Source organism: Protomyctophum bolini (assembly GCF_963924005.1).
Source record: "Protomyctophum bolini genome assembly, chromosome: 7".
In the NCBI taxonomy this organism is placed as follows: Eukaryota; Metazoa; Chordata; class Actinopteri; order Myctophiformes; family Myctophidae; genus Protomyctophum; species Protomyctophum bolini.
Genome location: NC_137868.1, coordinates 46,222,914 through 46,249,091, shown reverse-complemented (window position 1 = coordinate 46,249,091; position 26,178 = coordinate 46,222,914). Strand labels below are relative to the sequence as shown.

General features: G+C 43.6%; 1 protein-coding gene across 1 annotated transcript in view; it reads right to left on the bottom strand.

The window, feature by feature from the left end:
- The window catches only part of gnrhr3 (gonadotropin releasing hormone receptor 3), a gene marked incomplete at both ends in the record, with an annotated part of 31,143 nt that overhangs the window by 4,850 nt on the left and 115 nt on the right, over positions 1-26,178 (bottom strand). The window contains 3 exons of the mRNA XM_080768391.1: positions 25,452-25,553; positions 25,711-25,747; positions 26,155-26,178. The exon at positions 26,155-26,178 is cut by the window's right edge and continues 115 nt beyond it. Coding sequence (XP_080624517.1) covers positions 25,452-25,553; positions 25,711-25,747; positions 26,155-26,178 — 163 coding nt within the window. The remainder of the gene's footprint in view (positions 1-25,451; positions 25,554-25,710; positions 25,748-26,154) is intronic.

Here is a 26,178-nt window from a genome sequence, read left to right as displayed (position 1 = left end):
CCCACGGGGGTCATATGTTCCCTCAGCCCTATGTTCCCTCAGCCCGTCCCCCACGGGGGTCATACCTATGTTCCCTCAGCCCTATGTTCCCTCAGCCCGTCCCCTTCCACGCGCTATCAGGTGTAAAGGAGCAACTTGGACACTCAGGCATGAAGGAAGCATGAGTTCAAGTCCGTTGCTCTCCACTAGGTTGGCGGAGGGTGTGTAGAGCCCAGGATCACAGTAGATGATTGACACAGGGGTGAAAAATGTTACAAAATCGTGGGATAAAAATTAAATGAATATAATCTGTTTTGTTTCTGGCACCGGGCGGTGCATGGTGGCTCAGGGGTAGAGTGGCCGGATGGTAACCGCAATGGTCCCAGTTCGAACCCCGGGCTCCCCCAGAGATGGTGTCGAAGTGTCCTTGAGCAAGACACTGAACCCCTAATTGCTCCCGATGTGCAGGTTGGTGCCTTGCCCATCGGTGTATGAATGTGTGTGTGAATGTAATGCACAATCTATGTGCCTTGGATAAAGGCGCTATATAAATGCAACTTTTACCATTTACCATCTTGTATCACACTAAAGAAGTTTGTTGACATAAATAGGAACAGACTGTATAGGATGAAAAAATGATTTGTCTATGCATTTTCTGTCCACACCCTCTGTATTCATGTAAATGCTTAAAAAGCAGGGGTCGCGAGACATGGCCAAAGCATTTCCGGGGGTACCCTGCAGCCGAAAACGTTGAGAACCCCTGGTATACGATTGTCAGGACTGAGCTATAGGATAAATGCACAGACAAACTGTTACAAAAACTATTAGAGCTGTGGTTCCCAAACACGGTCAAAAAACATTCCCAAAAAAAGCACAAAAAAAATTCCAGGATTTTCATGAATAAATGAAAGAAAAATCGAAAGAAATTCTATACAAAGAAGTAGATACAATAGCCGATTTACAAGCTCACAACGCGGCACGGTTTGACCTGGTAGATCTGCTATTTTCATATATAGTTGAGTCCCCGGGGCAAACGTCTAATTTCTCTTTTGGGTCTCGAGCTCTACTGTAAAAAGGTTTTGGAAGAAGGAACCACTGTATTAGAGTATACTGAAGTCACTCCCGCTATAGGCGCTATACTATACCCCTGCGTCACGGACGTATTCTTGCTATTGCAAAGCCCACTTAGATTGCGTCAAATAAGAACTGTGTTCATAGGTCAGGTATGAGAGAGAGAGAGAGAGAGAGAGAAAGAGACTATTGTAGAGATGAATGACGAGCAGGACAGGCGTGGGTTGAGCACGTGGGTTAATCGTCTGACAAATCGGACGATTAACCTTTTTTCCCTGCATGCTTATCCTTTGTAATTTGTAACACACTTTCACTGCCGCGACCTCCCCGCAAACCGCACCGGACATTAAAACGTCCACGGCCATTTACTATTCAGCTTCAGCACCGTTGGACAGCGGCCGCACGATGTGAACCCAGCACGTACACACGTAGAGCTACTCAAATGGCACTGTAACCTCTAAATATTAAAAGATAGAGTAAAGAGACTCCACAACGGAGCATGGGTTCACCCTGACAGCGGGAGAACAACGGTGACGATGCTGCTATGAGCTTTGTGAGGGTCCCGGTTCGATCGCTGTGGGCTCCCCCAGAGTTGGTGTCGGAGTGTTCTTGAGCAAGACTCTGAACCCCTAATTGCTCCAGATGTGCAGGTTGGTGCCTTGCATGGTGTCCTCCGCCATTGGTGTATGAATAGAGCGCCGAAGTCCTGCACGTCACTCGCTCGTCCCCTCGCTTTCCCTGGTTCACGGAAGTAATTCCTCTATGGAGAAGAACATGGGCTCATCTTAAAACCGTCTCATGTAATTGCATTGTGGTCCAAAAATAAACAAGCTGTCTCTGCGTTATTGTCAGGGAGGTGTCTCTGTATCGTTTGCGACAGTCAGTCACTCATATGTGATACAGCGAAAATGTAACCAATTCAGTAGCAGTAACAATAGCGTTTTCTCTCAGTCAGTTGATTCTTCATATACGGTACGTACATATGAGTGAAACGGCCGGGATGACATGTTTATTTTGTGTCGTAGTGGATCGATGACATAGCTATAACTAAACCACGTTAGCTGATGCTACTACTGTACCAGATCATATTAACCAGCAGCCGGGGCCACACGTGTAACACTAAATGGACTCTTGTCTTGTTTCCTAGCAACATAAGAGTGCTTCGATGTCTCACACCGCTGACACGTATGCAGTCTGATTATAGGCTCAAAAAATCAACTTAATCAACTTAATTAGCTAATGGCCCTCATCGCAATGATATGCCGTCATGTTAATGACCCCCTCTCATGCCCTCTCCCAAATTAATATTATAATTATCTTTATCTGCATGACATGAGAAACCTATTGCCAAAGCAGTATAAAACATGTAATACTATAACCACATACTTCGTAATACTACTTTTTTACATGCATAAAGTAGGTAGGTAGCAAATAGCTAAACCTAATAATTCAACATTTCAAACATTCCTTCACAGAGGAGCTGAGAGATTTGTAGCGGTCGACAGTACTTGCACGCTCTGCTTGCGCACTAGTAGGCCATTCATGGCCTACTAGTGTCCTACAAGCAAGTAGGCACTCGACAGAGTGTAGTTCTAGTTTCTATTATTTACATTTTTTTTCTCTGTCTGTATATTTTTTGTATATTTTGTATTAAATGTACCTTACCCCTAGGTCTCTTTGGTCTACAGACAAAATAATGAAATTTAAGTTTTTAATCTAATATGGGCAATTTTTTTCTCTTTTATTTTTCTTTGTGTTGCTTGTGTTGAAATAGTGACAGTGACATGAAACATGTGAGAAACAAATGTGAAAATAAAATGTATTTGTTACAAGGAATTGTACATGTGATTGACTCAATAAAGTATAAACGGAGAGGGATTATAGAGGTGTTTTTGTTTTTGTTTCTCCTATAGTCCTAACCCTCTCGATCAGCCAACTGGTATCCATTGTTGGATGTTGGCAGAATGAAGCCTTTGTTTGGCAGAATGTGCGAACAAAACAAAATGAATCACACGACACACCTGGAGCTTCTGACCAATAAATCGTGATGTTCTGGCTGGTAAGAAGGAACATCTTGGCGGCGCAAGAACTACCGCGCAAGAGAATGCCTTGGATAAAGGCATTCTCTGGTGGAGACAATAATGGTTTTCCACCTATTTTACGAACTATACCACAGCAATTATAAGCATTTTCTTTGGATACAATAAATACAAGGCTGAAAGAAATAGAACTCATACAAGTGTGTGCAAGGTCTCTTATATCGACAAGGGGGCCACTGTAACCCTGCACGTCAGACTGCAAGGTTAACTCTCAACGCAGTGTCATTCAACATAACGCAACATAATGGAGTTGTGTGCAAGGACTGTATTGATGTGTGGGCTCCACGCTGACATAAAACACTGCATGTTTGAAGGCCAGGCATCAACACAATGTCATTCAACAAAGCAAATGTCATTCTGCGACTGGCTGGCTGCGGCTGGCTGACTGGCTGGCTGGCTGGCTGCTCTGACTGACTGACTGACTGACTGACTGACTGAATGGCACAAAGGCTCCACACGTAATTGTAGTGGAATAGAAGTACAATATTTGCCTCTGAAATGTAAAGGAGTAGAATTGAAAGTAGCCTACTGAAATTTGGAAATACAAAAACAAATTCTCAAAATGCACAATACTAAAAAAGAGGAAAAAGGTCCGTCGACTACCTTTTTTCACTGACGAAAACTACATGGAAACTAAATGAAAACTGAGGTATGATGACTAAGACTAAATATTGACAATTTCGTCAACAAACTAAAACTAGACTAAAACGTCAGGAAGGGACTATAGTGGACAAGAGATCCAGTATAAGTCATTTTACATTTGGTTGGCACGCTGAAAATAGCCGATCTACAAGCTCATGCAACGCAAGCGTAAAATCAGCCATTACGACGGCATCAAGGCCCGCCAAAATACATTTCAGTCGACTAAATCAACTGTAGAAAACAGTCGACTAAAATCTTATGATATTCAGTCGACTGAAACCAGACTAAACACTAGAACATTCCAGGTGACTAAAATGTGACTAAAACTAAATGAAAACTATTCAAGAGAGTATAATGACTAAAACTAAAGTCAAAATGTTGCTGTCAAAGACAACACTGCTCCATAGCCACTGCAGCGTGTTTGGATGCAACGGTATCCACACTTTTCCTGGGCTGTGTGTGCTCCGGTTCCTGTCGATTTGATCCAATGAAAGCCAATGAAACTGGTCAGATGACCAATGATATCCAATGAAATCAACAGGAACTGGAGCACACACAGCCCAGGAAAAGTGTGGATATATTTCAACACAATGTCGTTCATCGAAGCAGACGTCACACGGGGACTATATATAACCTGCCCACTGGCTCGGTGGCTCCGCCGCGCGCCTCAAAGAAACCCCAGAGAGGCTCTGAGAAGGGAATCGTCACGTGCTCTCCGTACGCACAGCAAAGCTATATAGATAGGCCCGTCGATCTATAAGGTTTGACACCCAAAAGATGCAATGGCAACTATTTCTGTTATATATTTAATGCGTTTATCATTTTGTTTAATTTGCTTTGCTTAATTAGTTTGTTTACAGCCATTATTTATTATGTGCTAATGCTTTTTTTAATTATTTTTGTGGCTTTCACCTTTATTTTATATATTTTATGGAGGGACTGACAGTAGGCTGACAGGAAATGGGGAGAGAGATGGGGGGGAAGACATGAAGTAAAGGTCGTCGGGATTGGGAGTCGAACCGGCGGCACACTGCCAGACTGGGTTACCAGCCAAGGTGAAATGCTAATGCTTTTATTTTGAAGGTGATGGGCAATTCTGGGGGGACAGCTGAGTCTACTTAATTAAGTGCGCACACACAGGTATAGTCACTGAGCACCGGAAGGTTCATGGTTTTTTTTACCAGCAGGTTAGGGAGACCCTAGCACTTTGACATCTTGCGCTGTATGTCTGTCTGGAGAAGCCAAAATAAAACACCATGTTGCTGCCTGACTGGACAATGGTCTTATTCCCTATACCACTGCATAAGATTCGCTGCCCGGTGCCTTTAGTGGCTTTTTAAGGTTTTATTGTTCATGGTGTTAATTAGCCACTACAGCAACCGTTCAAGGTTGTTTATGATCTATACAGTATACAGTAGGGTCATCCACATGACACCTTAAAACTTGTGGATTATATAATTTAGTGTGCAAGGTAAATGCAGGCGTTGAAAGTTGGGGTACCATTAACCTATATGAGGCAAACCATTCCAATTTTTCATTATGCATTGAGTAGCATGTGACGTGTCAAACTATGGGGGGTTTTCATGATTGACTCCTTGGGCTAAAAACGGTCACAGCCGTCATCACAAATGTGATGAAGTCATCACCTCATTTGAGCAAGTCGCACATTTGAGGAGTCTTTTTCGTGCAAAACTAATGCTTGGAATGGGTTCAGAATCGTGAAATCCCACTAGTTTGACCCGTCACATGCTACTTATAGCATAAGGAAAATTTGAAAATGTTGCCTTATATAGGTTGTTAATGGTAGCCCAACTTTCAACGCCTGAATTTATGTTTTTTGGATGAAAAACGATTACTATTGCAATTTATTTTGGGCCACGCCCCTTTTTAGCTTATTTTGACTGGCCTATAATAAGTGTCCATCTCCCCCCCCCCCCCCCCCCCGTTCTCTTCCATTCTATGGGAGCAGAGTCGCATTGTGTTGCGCTAATTTGCAGCCACCACAATTTGTTTTGAACGTATGTAATTGTGTCCGTCTGTCCGCATGGGTGTCCGTCCATCTTTCAAGAGCTAATCTCCGGCACTGTTGGTGGTCTGATAGACTGCAGGGTGCATGTTTTTTGGTCCGACATACTAACAGTCCTACAGTCATGAGTCCGACACCCTACCCAAAACCCAACCCTAAACATAACCTCACAGGAAGACACGGGCACGTTTTAACCTGCCACGGGTTAGTTGTAACCGGCCACGCATGTCGGGTGTGACGTGTTGTCGGACTAATGCCTGTCGGACTATTATTATGTCTAACCAACGTATGCGCCCCACCGATTCCGAAGCACGTGAAACTGCACACACATGGAGGCATGTGCACTCCACACCAGGAGGCAGATTTACGTAAAAACAAAACAAAAACTAAACTACAGATTTTGTAGTTTTTTTTTTAATTGCAGGTACTTCTTTCCCCCCCTCTCTGATGCAGATAAAGCATCAGCCTTGTCTGTTCCTTCCGGTCCTGTCTTATACCGTATATATACCTATTTCTGTATCAGCCATGGTGGTGACTCATACTGGGTCTTCGAGACGAGACGTGGCTTGTGCAAACATACAATATATCTCTTTTAATAAACTTCAGAACGTGTCAACATGTGCCACTGCGCTGGCGGCGGCGTGTTCTCAGAGCCCGTGTTTCCATGCAGATAGGAGGACGACGCGTGTGTCAACGGAATGACAAGTCTAGTCCCCCGCCTCAGTGGTTTTCAACCAGTGGTCCCTTAAGGAGGTTCCAGGTGGTCCCCATGCAGCTAAATGATGGAGAGTTGGAAACAAAATGTACTCTCTAGATCCTTAAAGGGATAGTTCAGATTTATGTTTTATTTGTTTGTATGAAATACTTGCCATTAATATTTCATTAATTCTTTGCCCCTGTATCACATGGAACTATGGGCTGTATTTTGCGTGTCTTAAGTACCAGGTCTTATTCCCTAACTTGAGTAAACTAAAGACCTGGAGGCGTGATCAATGCCATTTGGCTATTCTGAGTGGCCAAAGAGCATTGACCACGCCTCCAGGTCTTTAGTTTACTCAAGTTAGGGAATAAGACCTGGTACTTAAGACACGCAAAATACAGCCCTATGTGTTTTGTGTCCATATCACTACGCCCAAAAAATAGTTCCATGTGATAGAGGGGTCAGAGTTGAACGAAAGTTGCGCTAATATTTTAGAAATGGGTCAACAATACAAATGACGTTAGTCTTGTGGATTAATTTACTTTTACTCCGTGGCCCCATGAGTGCCCCCCCCCCCCCCCCCCCCCACAAAATGACCGGAACTACTTCATATTGACCAAAACCAGAGCAGAACTCCCACCCAGGGGACTCGGGGCAATCAATTAATACAGTTGCAACCACTATATTAATGGCAAGTATTTCATACAGCTTAAGTTAAAGAAAAATCTGAACTATACCTTTAACTCTTGAGAGCGTGAAATGAAATTTAAATTGTATGCTCTCAAGAGTTACATCTGCATTTACTAAGTTAATTTAGAGAATGTAAAATAATTATAATGTTGATCAACGTTTGTCTGTTGTCTCTCCTATATGGTACCACGTCAATACAGCACAGAATTGTGGACAAAATCTTATCCAACATATTCTTTAATTTTGGGTATATATATGAGAGGCTATAGGGCTCCATTTCCGTCACCGCGCTAAAACCCCTTATCCCCAAACTTCTTTGCCTTTTGTCTTTACTTGCAAAACATTTTTTAATAGTTAAAATGGCCAGTCTACACGCTCACAATGTGTCAATGTAGATAGACTAGTTGAACTATTCAAAAATGTTTTTCAAAATAGTAAAAAAAAAATCACACCCGTGTGAACCGAGTGGTGCAACTCCCCTCTCCCCCCTCCTCTCTCTCTCTCTCTCTCTCTCTCTAATTAGCAGGCAACAGTGCAGCACTGTCTCTCTCTCTGTTTCTGGCAAACAGCGCCCCTACTGGTACTCATTATATGATGCTCATCAATGAACACATAGGTGAACACGGGAACACGGACATTGCTGTTCCTTGGAGTGGTTGCACCACTCAAAAAGGAAAAGAAGTTCAGGGATAAGGGGTTTAGCGGTGACTAAAATGGAGCCATAAATCTGAACAAATGGTGGTTTCCGTGGCTTACATGCCAAACAACAAATAATGGGCCTTGACATGAAGAGCGATCAGCATCACAACTAATCCTGGAACTATAGATTGATGGATTGATTTTTCTTTATTGAAGTGTCATGCTTCCGAGATATAGCCCGTCTCCTATTGGCTTACAGTGACACTGTTCCATGTCATTGGACATAGATTATTCTATCAATTAATCATATAATTGATTAATACATCAACATCAAAGAGAGGAGAGGAGGAGACATGCAGAGCTGTGTCTCTCGATATGTCTATATGGACCAGTGTTGTTTTTGGCAACTTGTTTTAGTCGACTAAATATCATAAGATTTTAGTCACTATAAATCTATATTTACACTTGCTGAAAATAGCCGATCTACAAGCTTGTAGATTTGCTATTTTCAGCATGCAACCGATATTGTAAAATGACTTATTCTCGATCTCTTGTCCACTATAGTCCCTTCCATTTTATTTTATTTGTTGACGAAATTGTCAGTATATTTATCATAGCTTAGTTTTCATTTAGTCTCTGAAAAAAGGTAGTCGACGAAAAACCGTAGTTTTAGTCGACGAAAACAACACTGCTATATGGACTGTCCAAAGCCCAAACCATGACATCAACAAACAGATGTTCATCACACTTCCCTCCACCCCTCTAGGCGAGTATGTATACCTAATTCAACTATAGCTAAGCCCCGCCCTCTCCCACTTAGACACATTTCACACGTTAAATACTGGTTCATTTTTGGAACCAAACCTTCAAAATCTCTCCCGAATCCGTCAACAAGGCCTGCCATACTGTATGCACTGGAAACTGGAAAGATATGTGCGTGGCATTTCTTTTTTAAAACAATGTTTTATCAAATAGGAAAACTATTGGTGGAGAGGTTTGTCTTCTAACGTCTAACCCATGTTATGCTTAGCTGTGACTGGACCATAGCAGTTTGGGGATGGGGCTTAGCTATAGGTCAATTGCAATTCCGCGCTATTTCGCCGCATTTCTGTGCGATGGGGTTGCTTTATTCCACCACGTCAATTCAACGGCTCCTGTTTCACCACCACTACGCTCAGCCAGCCAGCCAGGCCAGTATGGTCCAGTAACACTATATTCCATTGCGGAGCGGAGCTGCAGTGGGCCCCCCCGGGACAAACACCATCCCCCTCGGCCGTTCCAGCTGTGGCGGTGGCTCAGGTGGTGTATAGAATATAGAGGTGGCCGGATGGTAACCACAACTGGGTTGCCAACCCGGTTCGAAACCCGCGGGCTCCCCCCGGAGTTATAGTGTCGAAAGTGTCCTTGAGCAAGACAACAGAATTGCTCCTCGCTGCATGTGCATGGTTGTGGTTGGTGCCTTGCATGATTTCCGCTGCCATCGGTGTGTGAATGGGTGAATGTAATACACAAAAAGGTGCTATAATCCACCATTTACCATATACAGTGTCCTTCCTATTCAGTATTTTAGCCGTGACGTGAGCGCCCCCTCCTGAGATACTTCCGGGTCCTACTTTTGTGTCGCTTTTGTGTCCCCATAGAGTTATAGTGTGACGCTCCGTCGGACTAAATCTGAGACGAAAACAACCACGAAAGTCTCATTTTACCGCTTTCCTCGCAACAACAAAGCTGCGCTGCTCTCCCAAATCTGGCTGTGACAGGCCGTCTGCCCCCACACGGAATACTATCGCCATTTTATTTTATTGTGTCAACTAAATCCTCATTAATGCAAACTAGATTCAACATACTCAAGCCTGCGCACACATTCTAAATATGCCCCCGAAATATTTTACCGAGCAAATGGACTGTTGCCACCTTCAATAATAATGATAATAATAGTTTTAATTGTCTCCACATAATATATTTTTTATCATCATGGACACTTGTACAAAACATTAATAATTCTACTCGAGCTGGAAGCATTAAGACCCATTTTAACCCTCAATGGCTTCCTTTCTGAAAAAATAACGTCATTGTAAAAAGATTCACGCGTTTTAGATATTCTATTTTACAATGGGATACGGACGGGAGAGCTCTGGTGCCACTTGGACCCGGGACGTAACGTATAGCCCTACAAAATGACGTCGGACTTAACCCATTCTGGCCGGGAACCCATTTTGGTGTTAGCACTATGTTATGCTTTAGCTATTGAAAAATAGCAGATCTACAAGCTCATAGCGCGCCACCGAGTGGCGCGCTACGAGCTTGTAGGTCTGCTATTTTTGAAAACGACTGACATTTTTATAGAATCTGATCTCAGGTCAGAATGGGTTCATCAGACCAGTGTGTGTCCAGTGGAAACCTCGTATGAATCTGATCTCCGGTCAGAATGGGTTAAATACTGAATACATCTCTAGAGCATGCCCGAGAGTGCAGTGCACCCCTGGGCAGCGGCTCAGGGCCAGAGCGGCCCCCCCCCTTTCCCCAAGGCAACGAACCCCTGAGCCGGGTTGATTGGTATATACCTCGCACATGGTCTCTCCTCTGCCCGGCGGTGCGTGTGTAAAGTTCAACGGCCCATAATGCAATGCACGTCGTGAAGCAGCGTCTCCTTGGGTGAATTCGGCCTCTTTATGAATGCACCATTTACCATTTTTATCCCACGAGGATATATCATATCAATGTGTTCCCTATATAAAAGGCATGGTTTTAGTTATATTTTTTCCCCTCGCTCCAGACCAGTGACAGTCTGTCATTATTATATCTGCCATGCTTTCCCCCAGCACAACCGGCTCCTCGACCCCCAGGGTCACACGGGTCCCGGCGTTTGACGTCATTGTGGCGACGCTCGTCAGGTGTATATATATATATATACCGAGACTGAACCTGCCGCGTCCTCTCTCTCTCTCTCTCTCTCTCTCTCTGCACTTGTTTATGTTCCTCTGTCTCCATTGTGCCTGCTCCCTCCCTCCCTCCCTCCCCCTCCTGTCTTCACGCAGACATCTACGAAATGTTGTTGTCCCCGCGGCGCTCGTTCCCTAAGGCTTCACTGTCATCAGCCCCCCTTCCCCGTTATCCTTGCGTTGCTTCCTCCCCTCACCCTCGGCCCGCCCGGCCCCTGGCCCCTGGCCGGCCCCTGCAACAAGCTGGTCCTTCGGGGCATTTCAAGCACCTCCATAACATTTCCCTTGGTCACTATACTATACAAAGAAGTGGTTCACGAGAAGGGGTGGAAAAAAATTGACAAGGACCATATTGCACCATATTGATATGTATTTGACCGTATATACGATATCGGATAAAGCTTCCTTTTAAATGTGGCAGATCTACAAGCTCACAACGTGCTTATTATATATACCGCCCCATGCACTTTGAGAAGCACTTCCTTCTCTGTCCGTCCCCCGTCCCCCCCTCTCTCCCCGCGGCCCCTCTTGTCTTCGTATCCCCCCCTCTCTTCCTCCCCGCATTCCGCTTCAATCCCCTCGCTTCTCCTCTCCTCTCCTCTCCTCTCCTCTCCTCTCCTCTCCTCTCCTCTCCCCTCCCCTCCCCTCCCCTCCCCTCCCATCCTCTCCTCTCCCCTCCCCTCCCCTCCCCTCCCCTCCCCTCCCCTCCCATCCTCTCCTCTCCTCTCCTCTCATTATCTCGCCTATATTCTCCCCCTTTCCTTCCTCTCGGTGCTCTTCTCCCATCTCTCATCTCTCCCTCCCACCCCCCCCCCCCCCCCACCCCCACCCCCACACACACACACACCCAGAGGTTTTCAACTCCTTGTCATACCATTATTTATTCGGGAATTTGAGCCACGGAGGAGCACCGTTTCAGATTACGCCTCTCAGATCCAAAGACTTGGAATATTTTGTCGTCGGATATACGAATTTGTCCGTACAGTTCCATGCCATATATAGTGATGTGGTATATATACCATCAGGGGAGAAAACAGGCAAACAATTCTTCTGCATTCTCTAATTGTGTGTGTAAGACTTCTTGTCAATCAATTAGGTGACGCCAGATGTTTAACAATAATTGAACTCTCGAGAGCGTATAAAATGAAACCAATGCGGTTCCGTCTCTTAAAGGTAGAGTAAGTGATTTCACTCAAAAAAACGTTAGGTTTCGTTAATGGCTGTGGGACCTAAGCCTTCGTCCAATCAGGATAGAGAGTCAAAAACGAAACCTAAGGTTTTTTTGACCCCCAGGGGTTAACTGGGGACAGGGAGGAACTCCTTATATGGTCAGCACACTCTATAGTAGAGAGGATTATCACAACAAAACAAAAAAATAAGTGATATTTGAATTAAGTGAAATCACTCTACTCTACCTTTAAAGATCTAATAAGGGTCCATTTTTGTTACCAACTCTCTGTCATTTAGCTGCACGGGGACCACCTGGAACGCCCGTGAAGGACCACTGGTGGTCCCCGGACCGCCGGTTGAGAACCACAACATGCTCTATACTGTCGTCACCCTGCTCCTCTTCATCGCCTCACCACTCCATCCCTCCTTTCCTGCAGCCTTCGTTCATTGCATTCCTATTCAGCTTTCACCTCGTCTATTCATTTCCTTATACGCGATTACTTACCCAAAACGATGTATATCATGGCCTACACAGAAGGATGTGTGGTATTTAGCCTGCATGCATGCATGCATGCCAACGACATTCTCCTGTTATTATGTTATCATTAATTGCCTTGTGGGGGAAAGCATGTGTCCATGTTGTGATTTATGTTGATTCCTGTTTGTTTATTGAGAAGCCGTGAATGAGTGTTATTGCACCACCTTATCCTTCCCTCTGGGACTGTCACTCAGTGTGGTGTTTCTGTCATGTATACGTGTGTGCCTTTCTGCCCGCAAATAAAAGCGTGTTAATCCATTTTGGGGCGTGGAACCCCTTTTTGGTGTTTTAATCATTATGTTATATATACTTTATAGCTATTGGAAAATAGCTCGTATAGCGAGGCACTCGGTGCCGCGCTATACGAGCTTGTAGATCCGCTATTTTTTGAAAAGTCTTGAAAATGCGGCGCAATTAAATCTTTGAATATTCTTTCAGGGGCGAACGTTTTTGACTCAAATCTTTGCTTCTTATATTTTGAGATTGGAGTCCGGGGGGGGGCAATTAAATACAATATAATTCTAGAAACATCAGGTTTTTCAGAAAACTCGTGATTTAGAGAAGAAGGCATTTGTAGAATTGTCCTCGGGTCAAAATGGGTTAAACTGCCAAGCGTGCATGCAAGGATGGTGGCCCATCTGTCATAATTACAATATTTAGTTTGGGAGCGGACCAGGCAGTGACAGACCGACAGGATGAACTCTAATCTCATCTAAACCCACGTCGGTGTCTATTAACCCATTCTGACCTGAGATCAGATTCATACGAAGTTTTCCACTGGACACACACATGGTCTGATTGAACCCATTCTGACCTGAGATCAGATTCTATAAAAATGTCAGTCGTTCTTCGATTTTTTTCAAAAATAGCAGACCTACAAGCTCGTAGCGTGCCACTCGGTGGCGCGCTATGAGCTTGTAGATCTAGCTATTTTTCAATAGCTAAAGCAAAACATGATGCTAACACCCAAAATGGGTTCCCGTTCAGAATGGGTTAATACCTCGCTCTCCTTCTCCAATATGGCTAAACTCCTCCTCTGTCACCTCGTATGTATATATATATATATATATATATATATATATATATATATATATACAGTAGCCAATTATATCTTGACATTTTCCACCGAGCGAGGAAACTTAATTCCTCCTGGGCCCGTGTGTCAGTGACGCGTGTTCTGTTTCACCTTGTTTGAGATGATCGAATCGATTGTTCACCTTCTTGAATATAGCACTATTGAGTCTAGTGTTGCTTCCAGTCAATATATGGATATACAGTATAGCCTATAGAGCGTCGCAGTCCTGTCCCCTATACCAGGGCCCAAGAAATTACTCTCCGTTCCTTTTCCTCATAGACATTTCAAAAAAGTATTTATTTAAAAGACCTTTTATAAGCCTCGTATACAAAGTCAACTCTTGTGACAAAATCATGACAACAAACACGTTTTTTCGGGGGCCGAACAAACAATTTGAATTTAATTTATTTGTTTGGTCCAAAATATTGTTGTTTGTTGTCATGACTTGTCACAACTCGAGTGTAGGGTTTGTGTACGACGCTTATAAGGTCTTTAAATAAATACGTCTTGAAATGTTATATGGGAAAAATGCATTGGGAATTATTTCCTGGGCCCTGGCGTCGTCATGAAAGGGGGCCGGCACTGCGACGCTCTATATAGGTGGCTTACTACAGAGTAAAATCCTCAATGTCTTGATTTATTCATTTGAAACTATAGTATAGGCTAGTATAGGCTGTAGGCATACTTTCATGCCATGCAGACTGGATTAGAACCGGCCAGCCTATATCCACATTTTCCCCTCCAAGGCACTGGGGCTCCTTGTGTGTGTGTGTGCTTTGCTTCCTTCAGGCTGCATTGCCTGCATGTCTGCTTATTATAAGCAACCTTTGACTTGTTTTTGAGTGGTACCGTGCAACCACTCCTACAACCAGCAATGTCTGTGTACGTACCTGTGTACCTGTGTACCTGTGTAAAAACTGTAAATGAGCATGAGGATGTGACTTATTTATACCAGTAGGGGGCGCCAGAAACAGAGAGAGGGGTAGTGCTGTGTCTCTAATGAGAGAGAGAGAGAGAGAGAGAGAGAGAGAGAGAGAGAGAGAGAGCGAGAAGGGGGGGGGGGGGGGGGGGGGGATTGCACCACTCTGTTCACACGTGTGTGATTTTTTTCTGTAAAGTCACTTGCAAATAAATTATTGGTAGTTGCTGGTTGATGTTTTTTTGGGCTTGATTCTAAAGTGTACAGTATAGTTGCTTATTTGGGCTTGCTTCCACATTTCTTCACATCAAGGAATCCCAGATTAATATGTAATTGTCCACAGACATCCATCTGAACATATTTTGTGCCTTTTTTATTAAAATGTTAAAAAAGATATTCAAAATATTTCGATTTATTCTCAATGTGTTTTTAAATAACAGATATACAACCTCACAATGTGTCGCTGTGAGCTATATGTAGATCAGCTATTTTCATTTGTGGTTGTCTTCATAGACCTGGTCACTTGTTTCTCTTGCAAAACTGGCAACACAGCAAAAGAAATTAGGAACTTATGCACATACAAACGCAAAGACTTATGGGCCATATGAAAAAGGTTGAATATGGGCTATAGTATATGCGCATGACATCATCATCATCATACCCGGAAGTTATATGCGGGAATGCCTGAGTGTCAAAAACCTACTTTCTGTCCTCGACAGCCCCATACATCCAAACAGAAAAGTCCTATTTGATTGCATATAACGTTAAATGACGTTAAACTCACTTTTCCACTCGCTTTGCCATTTGATTTGACGTTCACTTTATGCATGTGCATATACCCTCTATAGGGCATAACAGTGGGCATGTTTTTTTAGCCAGTTTAGGTGGTTCGGGCATCTGGTTATAGGATAGGGTATACCTCTCGAGCGTCTCCCCTAGGGAGGTCCTCGGTGGACGTCCCACTGGGAGGAGACCTTGGGGCAGACGGATGGCGCAGATGGAGGGATTACATCGACTCCCTGGCTTTGGAACGTCTCGGGTTCCCCCCCCAGGAGGAAGTTACTATAATGTTGCTCTGGAGAGGAATGTCATGGAGCTCTCATGGTGGAGCTGTTGCCCCCGCGACCTGACTACGGATAAGCGGTTGAAGATGGATGGATGGATGGATGGATGGTTTTCTGGTTCCACAGAAAAAATTGGCCATTTGTTTTTCCCATAGGGATTTACAAAAACATGTCAATTATTTTAACCCTATAGAATAATTAATGCCATCCAGGATCCTGCATGGTGAGTCATGACCATAAAACCTTTTGGAGAAGAAAATAATAATAATAATAATAATTATTATTATTATTATTATTATTATAATTATAATTATAATAATTATAATAATAATAATAATAAAGGAATTTTGACTACTTCATTTAATAATGTACCCTTTGTTTATAGTGGTTAGATTTTTTTCACAGATTCAGGTGTAATTTGGTCATGATTCACCACGATCATTCCTGGATGGCTTGATTCTATAGGCTTGATTTGATTTTGTACAATTTATATGGGGAAAAAAAATGAATGTCCGATTTTTCAGTGGAACCATTATGCCCTATGCCTGGCTATACCATTACCTACCGCGAGGGGCAACGCCCGCTGCAGGCTGCTGGCTGCCGTGGGGTTGGGTTTGTCACGGACTGTAATATAAAACAAGCTTGATCGTGGACGTGGAGTAAGAAGAAAGTGCTGCTGCAAGCTCATGCTGTCTGTCACACACAGTCTGCGACTCCTGATCAATGCTCTTAATGCGTTCAATAGCCACATGTATAGGGCTACATGTAGCCTATACTGCCGCATGTTACACTGAAATTGCTGATGCAGGCTATGATGAATTGAAAACGGTAGACCCTCTTGTAAACAAGTGTAATGCTAAATGGTGTCGTCCACTGCACACTGTGCACAGTTGACATTTTTTGTATTGAATTGTGTTTGAAATGAATGTAGGCTATTCTGCAAACTGTTAATAAATAGCCTACTTCAATCAATCAATCAATCAATGATTAATCAATCAACACGCTATTCGGAGAGGGATGGAGAGATCGGAGAGGATCGTTTTTTCATATAGTTTTTAAAACAGTAACAGTCCACTCACTCAGCATTCGAAAGGTCACCAATAAGGTGGCTTTTCGGATCAGAGCAAATTAAACTGCTTCCACAGTCTAACCCCAAGAAATAATTAATAGGCTAATAATAATAATAATAACAACAATAGACCTATGCGGCAATAATACTAATAGTTTACATTAGAATAATAGCCTAATCTATAGGTTCATTTATTGATTGACTGAAATATGTAGGCTATTAACAGTTTGCAGAATTACAGTACATTTCAAGCACAACTCAATACCAATTCAGATTCAGCAAATTAATTGTTTCCAACGTACCGCATGAGTATTAATAATTGTTTCGTTTTTTTTAAGAAAAGAAAGAAGACACAAAAGAAAATAAAGACTCACTCACCTCACCTCAGCAGCAGCAGCACTGACTGAAGCGTCCAAAGTGGGGGTAAAAAAAAATGCTTTTCAAAGTAACTGTGACGATCGATCTTCAGTTGTTCTGCTAGTAATATTCCACGTTTTACTTTGTGTCTTCTTTGGTCCCATCATGATCTTCTTTATGTGTTCTCTCTATAGTCAGTCAGTGTGCTCAATATCTCTGATGTATATCCTCCTCCTCGTGTGATCAATATGTCTCTGTCAGTCAGAGCCGGCGCGCAGCTCTGTCGACTGCAGCAAAAAAAACACAACCTGCTGTAAAGCCTATATAATAATACTACTGCGCGATAGCTCTGTCCAAGTCACGGGGGGTGCGTGTGCGCGCGCACGTGTGTGTGTGCGTATGCGTGGGCGTGCGTGTGCGGTATGGATATTGGATAGGTGTGACTGTGAAGTCAGCAAAATGTAGCAGACAGATTATTCTGTACTGTGAGCAGCAAACAACCCGGCTATAAAAATGCCACAATATTAAAAGCTATATATGTCTTATGTGTCCCCTGCAGCCTATACACACACACACACACACACACACACACACACACACACACACACACACACACACACACACACACACACACACACACCGTGTCCCCTCAGCTTTCTAGGCTATAATTAATGTGTTCCATGCATAGCCATGCAGGCAGGACCCCCCCCCCCAGGGGGTCGTTGAGGGGGTATATATCCAGTGCAGGGTCCTGAGGTAAATGAGGAACAGTTTTAATTATATGCAACCTATACTGTATATAGTTACAGTAGCCAATAGTCCAGGACTGTTTGATATAGGTTTCACTTTCTCCATTGTTATATCAGCTTTATCGATATATATACACCCCACCTACCAGCTCAGTGGCCTTGTGGTTATAGTGTCCGCCCTGAGACTGGGAGGTCGGGGTTCGATCCCCGGCCGGGTCATACCAAAGACTGTAAAAATGGGACCCAGTGCCTCCCTGCTTGACACTCAGCATCAAAGGGTTGGATTGGGGGGTAAGTCCCTGCGACATACTAGCGTCATGTCCAGGGGGTGTATACTTGTACATCAAGCTGCCTCACGCTACAGAAACAGGAGATAGGCTCCTGCCCTATGGGCCTCATGGCTCGGCAAGGATACTTACTTACCTACAGCAGGGGTGCAGGGCAACTTTGACCATGTATAGAGGGCCACTATATTTATATTTACTATATAGGAGAGGACCATGGTGAGGCTATATAATAGGTGCCCGGCCAGGAGTCAACCCACAGTGCCTATAGTCCCTCCACGCGGATGACCTTGGGATTATACATCACTGAGGATACGTCCCATGCAGTTGCATCCTATAGCGATGTTTTTTTTAGTTCCACACTCACTCCAGAGGGCCACTTATTTGCATATTAATGTCGTAGCGAAAATAGCCGATCTACACGCTCAAAACGCGTCACAGTGCTATTTTTGCTATAGCCTATACTATTTGAATTTAAATCCTGAATTATTATTTTTTGCTTTTGAATTGGAATCCGGAAAAGTTTCATTTTTTTTAATTCAATTTCAAATGCCTTTCAAATGCCTTTAATTATAGTTAACTTCATGAACTAAGTATACAAAATGAAATTGGACACCAAAAAAAAGACAATAATACAGTCATTAAGCCACTCATTTAGACTGAAGTAATTAAAGCGGGTCATGTACAGTAGTTTGCAATGTTTGGAATTGTAACAGCTGAAAAAAATCAGCCCCCAGTGCATGTGACCTATACACAGTATTGTTGTGCACTAATTCTCTTCTAATTAAACTCTTCGGTCCCTAAGAATGTTTTCAACCTGAGGTCTGTCGGTCGGCGTTGTGTTTTCTTTTGTTTCCCCCAATGGGTTCTCAGATTGCATAATGGCCTTATTATTATTATGAGTCATCGTGTTTGTGACATCACATCTTAGAGCAGTATGTGGTTTTCAAACCGGCGGTCCGGGCGACCACCGGTGGTCCTCAAGGGTGGTTCCAGGTGGTCCCCATGCAGCTAAACGATGCATGGGAGTTGGTAACCAAATGGACCCTTATTATCGATCTGAAATCAAATGGACCCATAAGGGTCCATTTGGTTTCATGTTACGCTCTCAAGAGTTAAAATTATTGTTAAACATCTCGCATTATACTTAATTCACAAGAAGTCTACACAATTACGGAATGTAGATTTTTTTTTAAATGCCACAACAGGCAAATGTTGATCAAAATGACAGTTATATATATTATATTGTGTCTCTTATATTGTATACAAAATATTCAAAGTGTTGGGCCTGAGAGGCAGAATCTGCATCCGAATGCAGAATAAATGATGGGCATTGATGTGAAAAGTGTTGAAAACCTGCATGCACTGTCTTAGAGGAAGCATTTAAATTACAGCGGCCTTGTGGTAATTAATCAACCAAGCGTCTGTCTGGCCCTTTAGAAAAGCTACATTTAAAATATGTTTATAGCGCACGCAGGACCAACACAACATTTTATTTAGACTGTACAGCATCAATACTTCACCACTTGGAAGGATTTAATACTTTATTTACATCTATCGGAAAATATGACAACATACTATTACTGCACCACGATACCTTCATGGGAGCTGACCAGTACAACCACAGTCTATGATATACTGTTGTCTTGGGAGCTGACCAGTACGACCACAGTCTGATACTGTTGTACTGGGAGCCGACCAGTACGACCACAGTCTGATACTGTTGTACTGGGAGCTGACCAGCACGACCACATAGTCTGATACTGTTGTACTGGGAGCTGACCAGTACACAACCACAGTCTGATACTGTTGTACTGGGAGCTGACCAGCACGACCACATAGACTGATACTGTTGTACTGGGAGCTGACCAGTACAACCACAGTGTAAAGGTGTTGGTGACTATAGGAACCAATGTTAAGGCATAGCAGTGGCGGCCATTTTCTGGTTCAATCGTTCCAGAGCCCATTCATTTTACCCACAGAGATTTCCAAAAATATTTACTTTGTCAATTATTGTAAGGCTAGGATCAAGCAATCAATCCATGGTCCTGGTGAATCATAACCATAAAACAGAGGTGGGCAACTTTGACGATAGAGAGTGCCACAGTATTTCCACACTCACTCCAGTGGGGCCACATCTACAAGCTCAAAACGCGTCGCACTGCGACGCGTTTTGAGCTTGTAGATCAGCTATTTTTGCTATATTTGAATTAAAATCCTGAATATTTTTAAATTGGAATCCTGAATTAAATACAAATACATTGCACATGAAAAAAAGAGAAGACAATAACATTGTAATACTAGTAATTAACTGAAATCAATAATATATCAACGCTCCGGTTCGGTCTCTATCTTTTGATAGACACACACAGAGTCACACTGAAAACTGGAGCCTTTTCCCTGAGTGACGGACACAGATAGACTACTGTATGTCTGGCTGACGCAACACACCGGCTTCACGGATTTGCCAGAGGCGTCACATGACGTTTGTACCACTGTAGAGATATAAGAGATAGCGTGTGGTTGACAGAATTGCATTCTGGGACAGAGACGGAGATACAGAACTGCATTGTGGGACAGAGACGCAAGAACAACCTGATGTTAGAATGATCGGCTGGACCGTCCGTCTGAAAGAGGAAAGAGGAGCAGAGAGATGGCTCTATGCAGCTGTGGTGCTGCAGGACAAGCTGTACTGCTTTGGAGGAGGCGAGGATCACATTGATGTTCACGTCTTCAACACAGTGTCTTTATGCTGGAGGAAGCTGACCCCAGGAAGAGGAGGAGGTCGCCACCTAGAGGTTCCATCCAGGCGCTACGGCCACACAACTGTGTTGATAGAATATATAGTCTACATCTGGGGAGGATACTGGAGGGGGGAGTTCTACAATGTGCTTTATACATTTGATGTTGACGCCCACAGATGGTTCAAACCCAGGGTTTCTGGCACTGTTCCAGAGGAGAGGTACGACCACTCAGCCTGTCTGTTGGAGAAGGTCATGTTTATCCATGGAGGATCCACCATGCTGACGGGATCGACTAATGACATGTACAAGTTGGACACCAGCACAATGGTGTGGACTTTAATTAACACCAGAGGAACTCCACCTACTGCTACATACCTTCACTCTGCCACCATCATCGGGACGAAGATGTTTGTATTCGGGGGGAATCAGTACCCCCTCAGAGTGTTTGACACAGAGACCAACCTCTGGATGAGCACACCATCTCCACAGTCTCATCCAGAAGGATGGTATTGTCGTTCAGAATTTACCTACAATGGAGAGCTGTACATAGTTGCACGTGCTGGCTGGAACAATAATGATGTGTGGAAATTCAGTCCAGACACCTTCTCCTGGAAGAAGGTTGAGCCCAAGGGAAAGGTCCGGCTCCGATGTATGGGATATGCTGCTGCATGCATGGTGGGAGATCGTATCTTCCTCTTTGGAGGAGACTCCCCTGAATACCTGGATGTCTTAGACTTCAATCCGAGCCTCAAGACAGTATGTAAGCTAGCAGTTATTCAGTACGGTCTGGAGCAGTCGGAGCTCACACATGACATCAGGTGGGAACTTGCAGCCATGACAACTAAGGCTGTCACGATTCTCTATACGAATCGAAATTGAATCGAAATTGACGTTCGATTCAGTGTATCGAAATGAGGCTCCGAATCGCGATGTTTTATGTTTTTACTTCCGCGAGCGGCCGGGCCATTCCGCCCATGCGAATGCATGGAGAAAAAAAAGAGACGAAAAGCCAGCTGTATCGGAGCCGTGCCACACACACACAGTCAGTCACACACACACACACACACACACACAGAGAGAAAGAGAGAGAGGAGAGAGGAGTTGACAGAAGTGAGAGAACGAGACCGCTGTTGCGTTTCACATGGCCAGTGCTGTTGTAGACAAAGACAACAACACAGCCAACTATATTCTAGATTCTTATAGAGAAAAGCTCTCAGCTAATTCGCCCCGTGCAAAACAATTAACGCACGGAGTTGCGGTCTGCATAGCTGCAGACATGCGAGCACTTTCAATGGTGGAAAACGCTGGCTTTCAATATTTAATGAGAGTTGCAGAACAGCAGAACCACGTTACAAAATGCCATGCAGGTCGCATATGACCACGCGTGTGTTGCCTGGCATGTATGATAAAGTGAGGGCACAAATCACTGAAGGGCTGAGCCATGCGCAGATCAAATTGCACTAACAACAGATGGGTCTATATACTATTTGTCTTTTTTTTTTCTTTCTTTTACTTACTTAGAGCTTAACAAGAATGTTACAAGTCATCTCATCTTAAAGAAACATTAAAAAAAATGTTAGGGCATAAAACCCAAAGTTGTTAAACCTTTTATTATTCTCATTCTGATTTGTTATTTATAGAAAATAAATGTGACTTATTGGGAAACAAGTGTTTTTCTTTACAAACCAAGATATTGGCCTAAATTATAATGAATATAGCCCTCAATGCTGAAAAAGGAGGTTTTTAAAAAATTGATTGAAAAAATTGAATCAAACATCGAAGCAAATTGTGAGCTTCAAATCGAAATTTGAATTGAATCGTGGACTAGGCGAATCGTGATAGCGAATCGAACATCGAATCGAATCGTGAGCTGCAAATCGAAATGAATTGAATCGTGGACTAGGCGAATCGTGACAGCCCTAATGACAACCAACAATAACAACCCGACGACGCCGACATGATAAAAGCGTGCCTACGATAAAGAAGGAAGGAAATATAAAGAATAAAAATCACACCTGTGTGAAGTGAGGGGCGCTAATATATTAAAGTCTAACTCAGTCATGTTGATTAGGTGATTAGGTGAAAACAAACGGTGCCAACACAAACATTAAACGCCATTAACAATAAAGAGACAATATGACGTAAACGACACATTATGGCGTAAATGTTCCCTTCATTGTCAATGCGTTTACTAAACAAACTTTGAACTAAAGACAAACATTAAACCTGTGTATAGGACTAGGAAGAGCCCCTCAAAAATCTGACAAATTCATAAAACGGCAAAAACAAATTACACTTGTGTGAAGTGAGAGGTGCCTTTGACTTGTTTGTCTGGGGCACCCGTCACAACTGCCCCTCCCTACCTACCCTATACCCTACCCTCCAAAAAACCACCCACACCCTCAGATCTGAAAATATATTCCTAGGTTGCAAATACCAACCATGTACACCATGGGGGACCGACCGGGCCTTCCTTCTGCTGGGCAGCAGCGCGCCTGTGGAACAGCCGTCCTTATATGGTCTTTTAAAACGGGCTTAAAAACTTTTTTTATTTTTCTGTTGTGTCAAACTGTTGTTTGACACACACAGGTGTGATTTCCTTTTTTTTTTAGGGGCACCGGCCCCTCCTATGCCATGCAGCTTTGTGTGTCTGTGTGTATCACAGTGATGATTTGATTGGTTGAGAACGGAATTTGTTTTTGTTTGCCATTTATTTAATTGGAATCCTGAAGTATTTTTTTTTTAAATTTCAAATGCATTTAGTTATAGTTATGTTAACTTTATGAATTAAATACAAATACATTGGACATTGGAAATAGACAATAACATTTTAATACTATAGTAATTAGCTGAAATCAATAATATATCAATGTTCGGATATTAACCTGAGGGCCGCATTACATGATGGTGGGGGGCCGCATGTGGCCCCCGGGCCGCCAGTTGCCCATGTATGGCATAAAACGTTTGATTCTGTGAAAATAATACTATTTAATGATATGATTTATTGTTTAATCTTCCACTGCCTATGTCCTATAATTATAGTACCTCAACAGCAGGAGCGGAGAGAAGGAATGAAAGACACTCTTCCTTAAGTTTCACATTGGAAAAAACAGCTGACATCATTATAACCATAACAATCTTTATGTATTTATCAGGAGGATATTGTTTCGACGAGGACTCGACGCACCACGTCCAACTGGGAGGAGACCCCGGGGCAGACCAAAGCGCAGTTGGAGGAAACACATCGACTCACTGGCCTTGGAACGTCTCGGAATCCCCCCCAGGAGGAAGTCACTATAATGTTGCTCTGGAGAGGGAAGTCTGGAGCGCTCTGGTGGAGCTGTTGCCCCCGCGACCCGACTACGGATAAGCGGTTGAAGATGGATGGATGGATATTGTTTTTGCTTCTCATCTGGTACGAAAAGGTTTGAGCTGAAATGCATGCAGCCAAAGAAAAAGGTCACCCAACACGGTCAACACGGTACGGTCACTTGCCAAAATGTTGCTCTTTTCTTTATTAGGTCGATTAGACCTTCATCAGGACGGACAACGATGAAGGTCTAGTCGCCCGAAACGTCCACCTAATAAAGAGCGACATTTTGGCAAGTGTCCGACAGTGTGGGTGACCTTTTTTCCTCGTTTTTCAAAGACACCCTTTTTAATGTATGCTCTATATTCCCCTATATACGCTCCTGTCACTATAGCCTTCTGAGGTGTGCATCGGCCTTTTGCTACAACAAAAAAAAGCTGAAAAATGCAGCCACCAGGAGGTCATGTACAGGACATTGGTAGAGCCCAGTTATGTAACTTTAAATAAATAACTAAAATGACTAGTGTGAATAAATCAGAACAGCAACAGACGGGGCTGCATTATGTCAACTGTACATCCATTATTTACAACAAACACTTGGAAAAGCTGGAGTGGTCTGGGAACATTAATAAGGAACATGTGTGGTTTAAAATCCCTGATGTGTGTGTCGTCCCGCACAGAGAGTATATAGGAGAGGAAGGAAGGAGAATTCACGTGATTAAAGTTCTCAAAATCTCATCATTTATTTGGTAGAAACACACGAGATGAAGTCGCCACAAAGCAGAGCATGTAAAAAGTTACACGCCAGTTGTCTGTTTCAACCAGCCTCATGCAGAGCAAATGTAAGACTCGTCAAACAGCCCCTTGAGAGAAGGTCTCCAAGGTCTTTTATATACAAAGATAACTGCTCCAGGTCCCTCTCCCCTCTTCACCGGACATGAAATAGATGCTTCCTGACTTTTCGACCAATGGGGTTTGCATGCACATGCTCAGTGCAAACAGGAACTGCGATGATGGAGTGTTCCAGCAGAGATACTAGGGGTACATGAGAGTTGCTGACCCTGAACTGAAATAATTAAAAAAAAACTTAAATTTTTTGTGAAATGACAAATGGAACATGGATACTGTTCATTCTCCAAGTGCTGTGGATGATTATAAAACATTTGAAAAGGGAAGGGGTGACTGCGGTTTAGTTCTCAACTGTTCTGGATCTCATTATTTACATCACAAGTTATGGGCTTCCGCTGGAACACTCGCATCGTCATCGCAGTTCCTGTTTAGCGCCTGCAAACCTCCCGCGGGAGACGACCGGGGCCACGCCCCCGTGCATGTTCCTATAGGAGTGGTCACAGATGCAGTCACATGACCACACAGATGCAGTCACATGACTGCACAGACGCGAGACTTCAACCTCCGGAAGAGGTGGTTGATGGCGGCCGGCCCACTGGGGCGGGGCTCCACGGTCTGGGCCAATGAGGAGGACTCGCTGAAACGACAACAGGCAAGACACCAATCAGGACTGCGTAGGGACGGACGGACAGACAGACAGACAGACGGACGGACGGACGGACGGACGGACGGACGGACGGACGGACGGACGGACGGACAGACAGACAGACAGACAGACCCAATGTGTGCCGTACCCGTTTGTCGAAGCCACAGCTGCATCCACTTGTTCAACTGAAAAGAAAAGAAGGAAAAAGAAAATCAGACCCGTCTGCAGTGAGTGATGCTGTGCTGTGCTGTGCTGTGCTGTACAAGCCCTCCTCCCTGGCCTGTGTGTGTCTTGTGTGTTAGGCTGTGACAACAGTGACACTTGGTGGTGAACAAACGCGAACGCTATTTCCGCGCTCGGACACACACACACACACACACATACACACACACACACACACACACACACACACACACACACACACACACACACACACACACACACACACACACACACACGCACACATAGCTGTCTATAGGAGTGGTTGCACAAAGACATAATATGGTAGCTGCGGTGCTGTTCGTATAGCAGGTCTATAACTCCGTTTGTTTGTCTGAGCGTCCCTGCATGACATTTAAAAAAGTATACTGACCGGGTCGAGCTTGCTGCCGCTGCT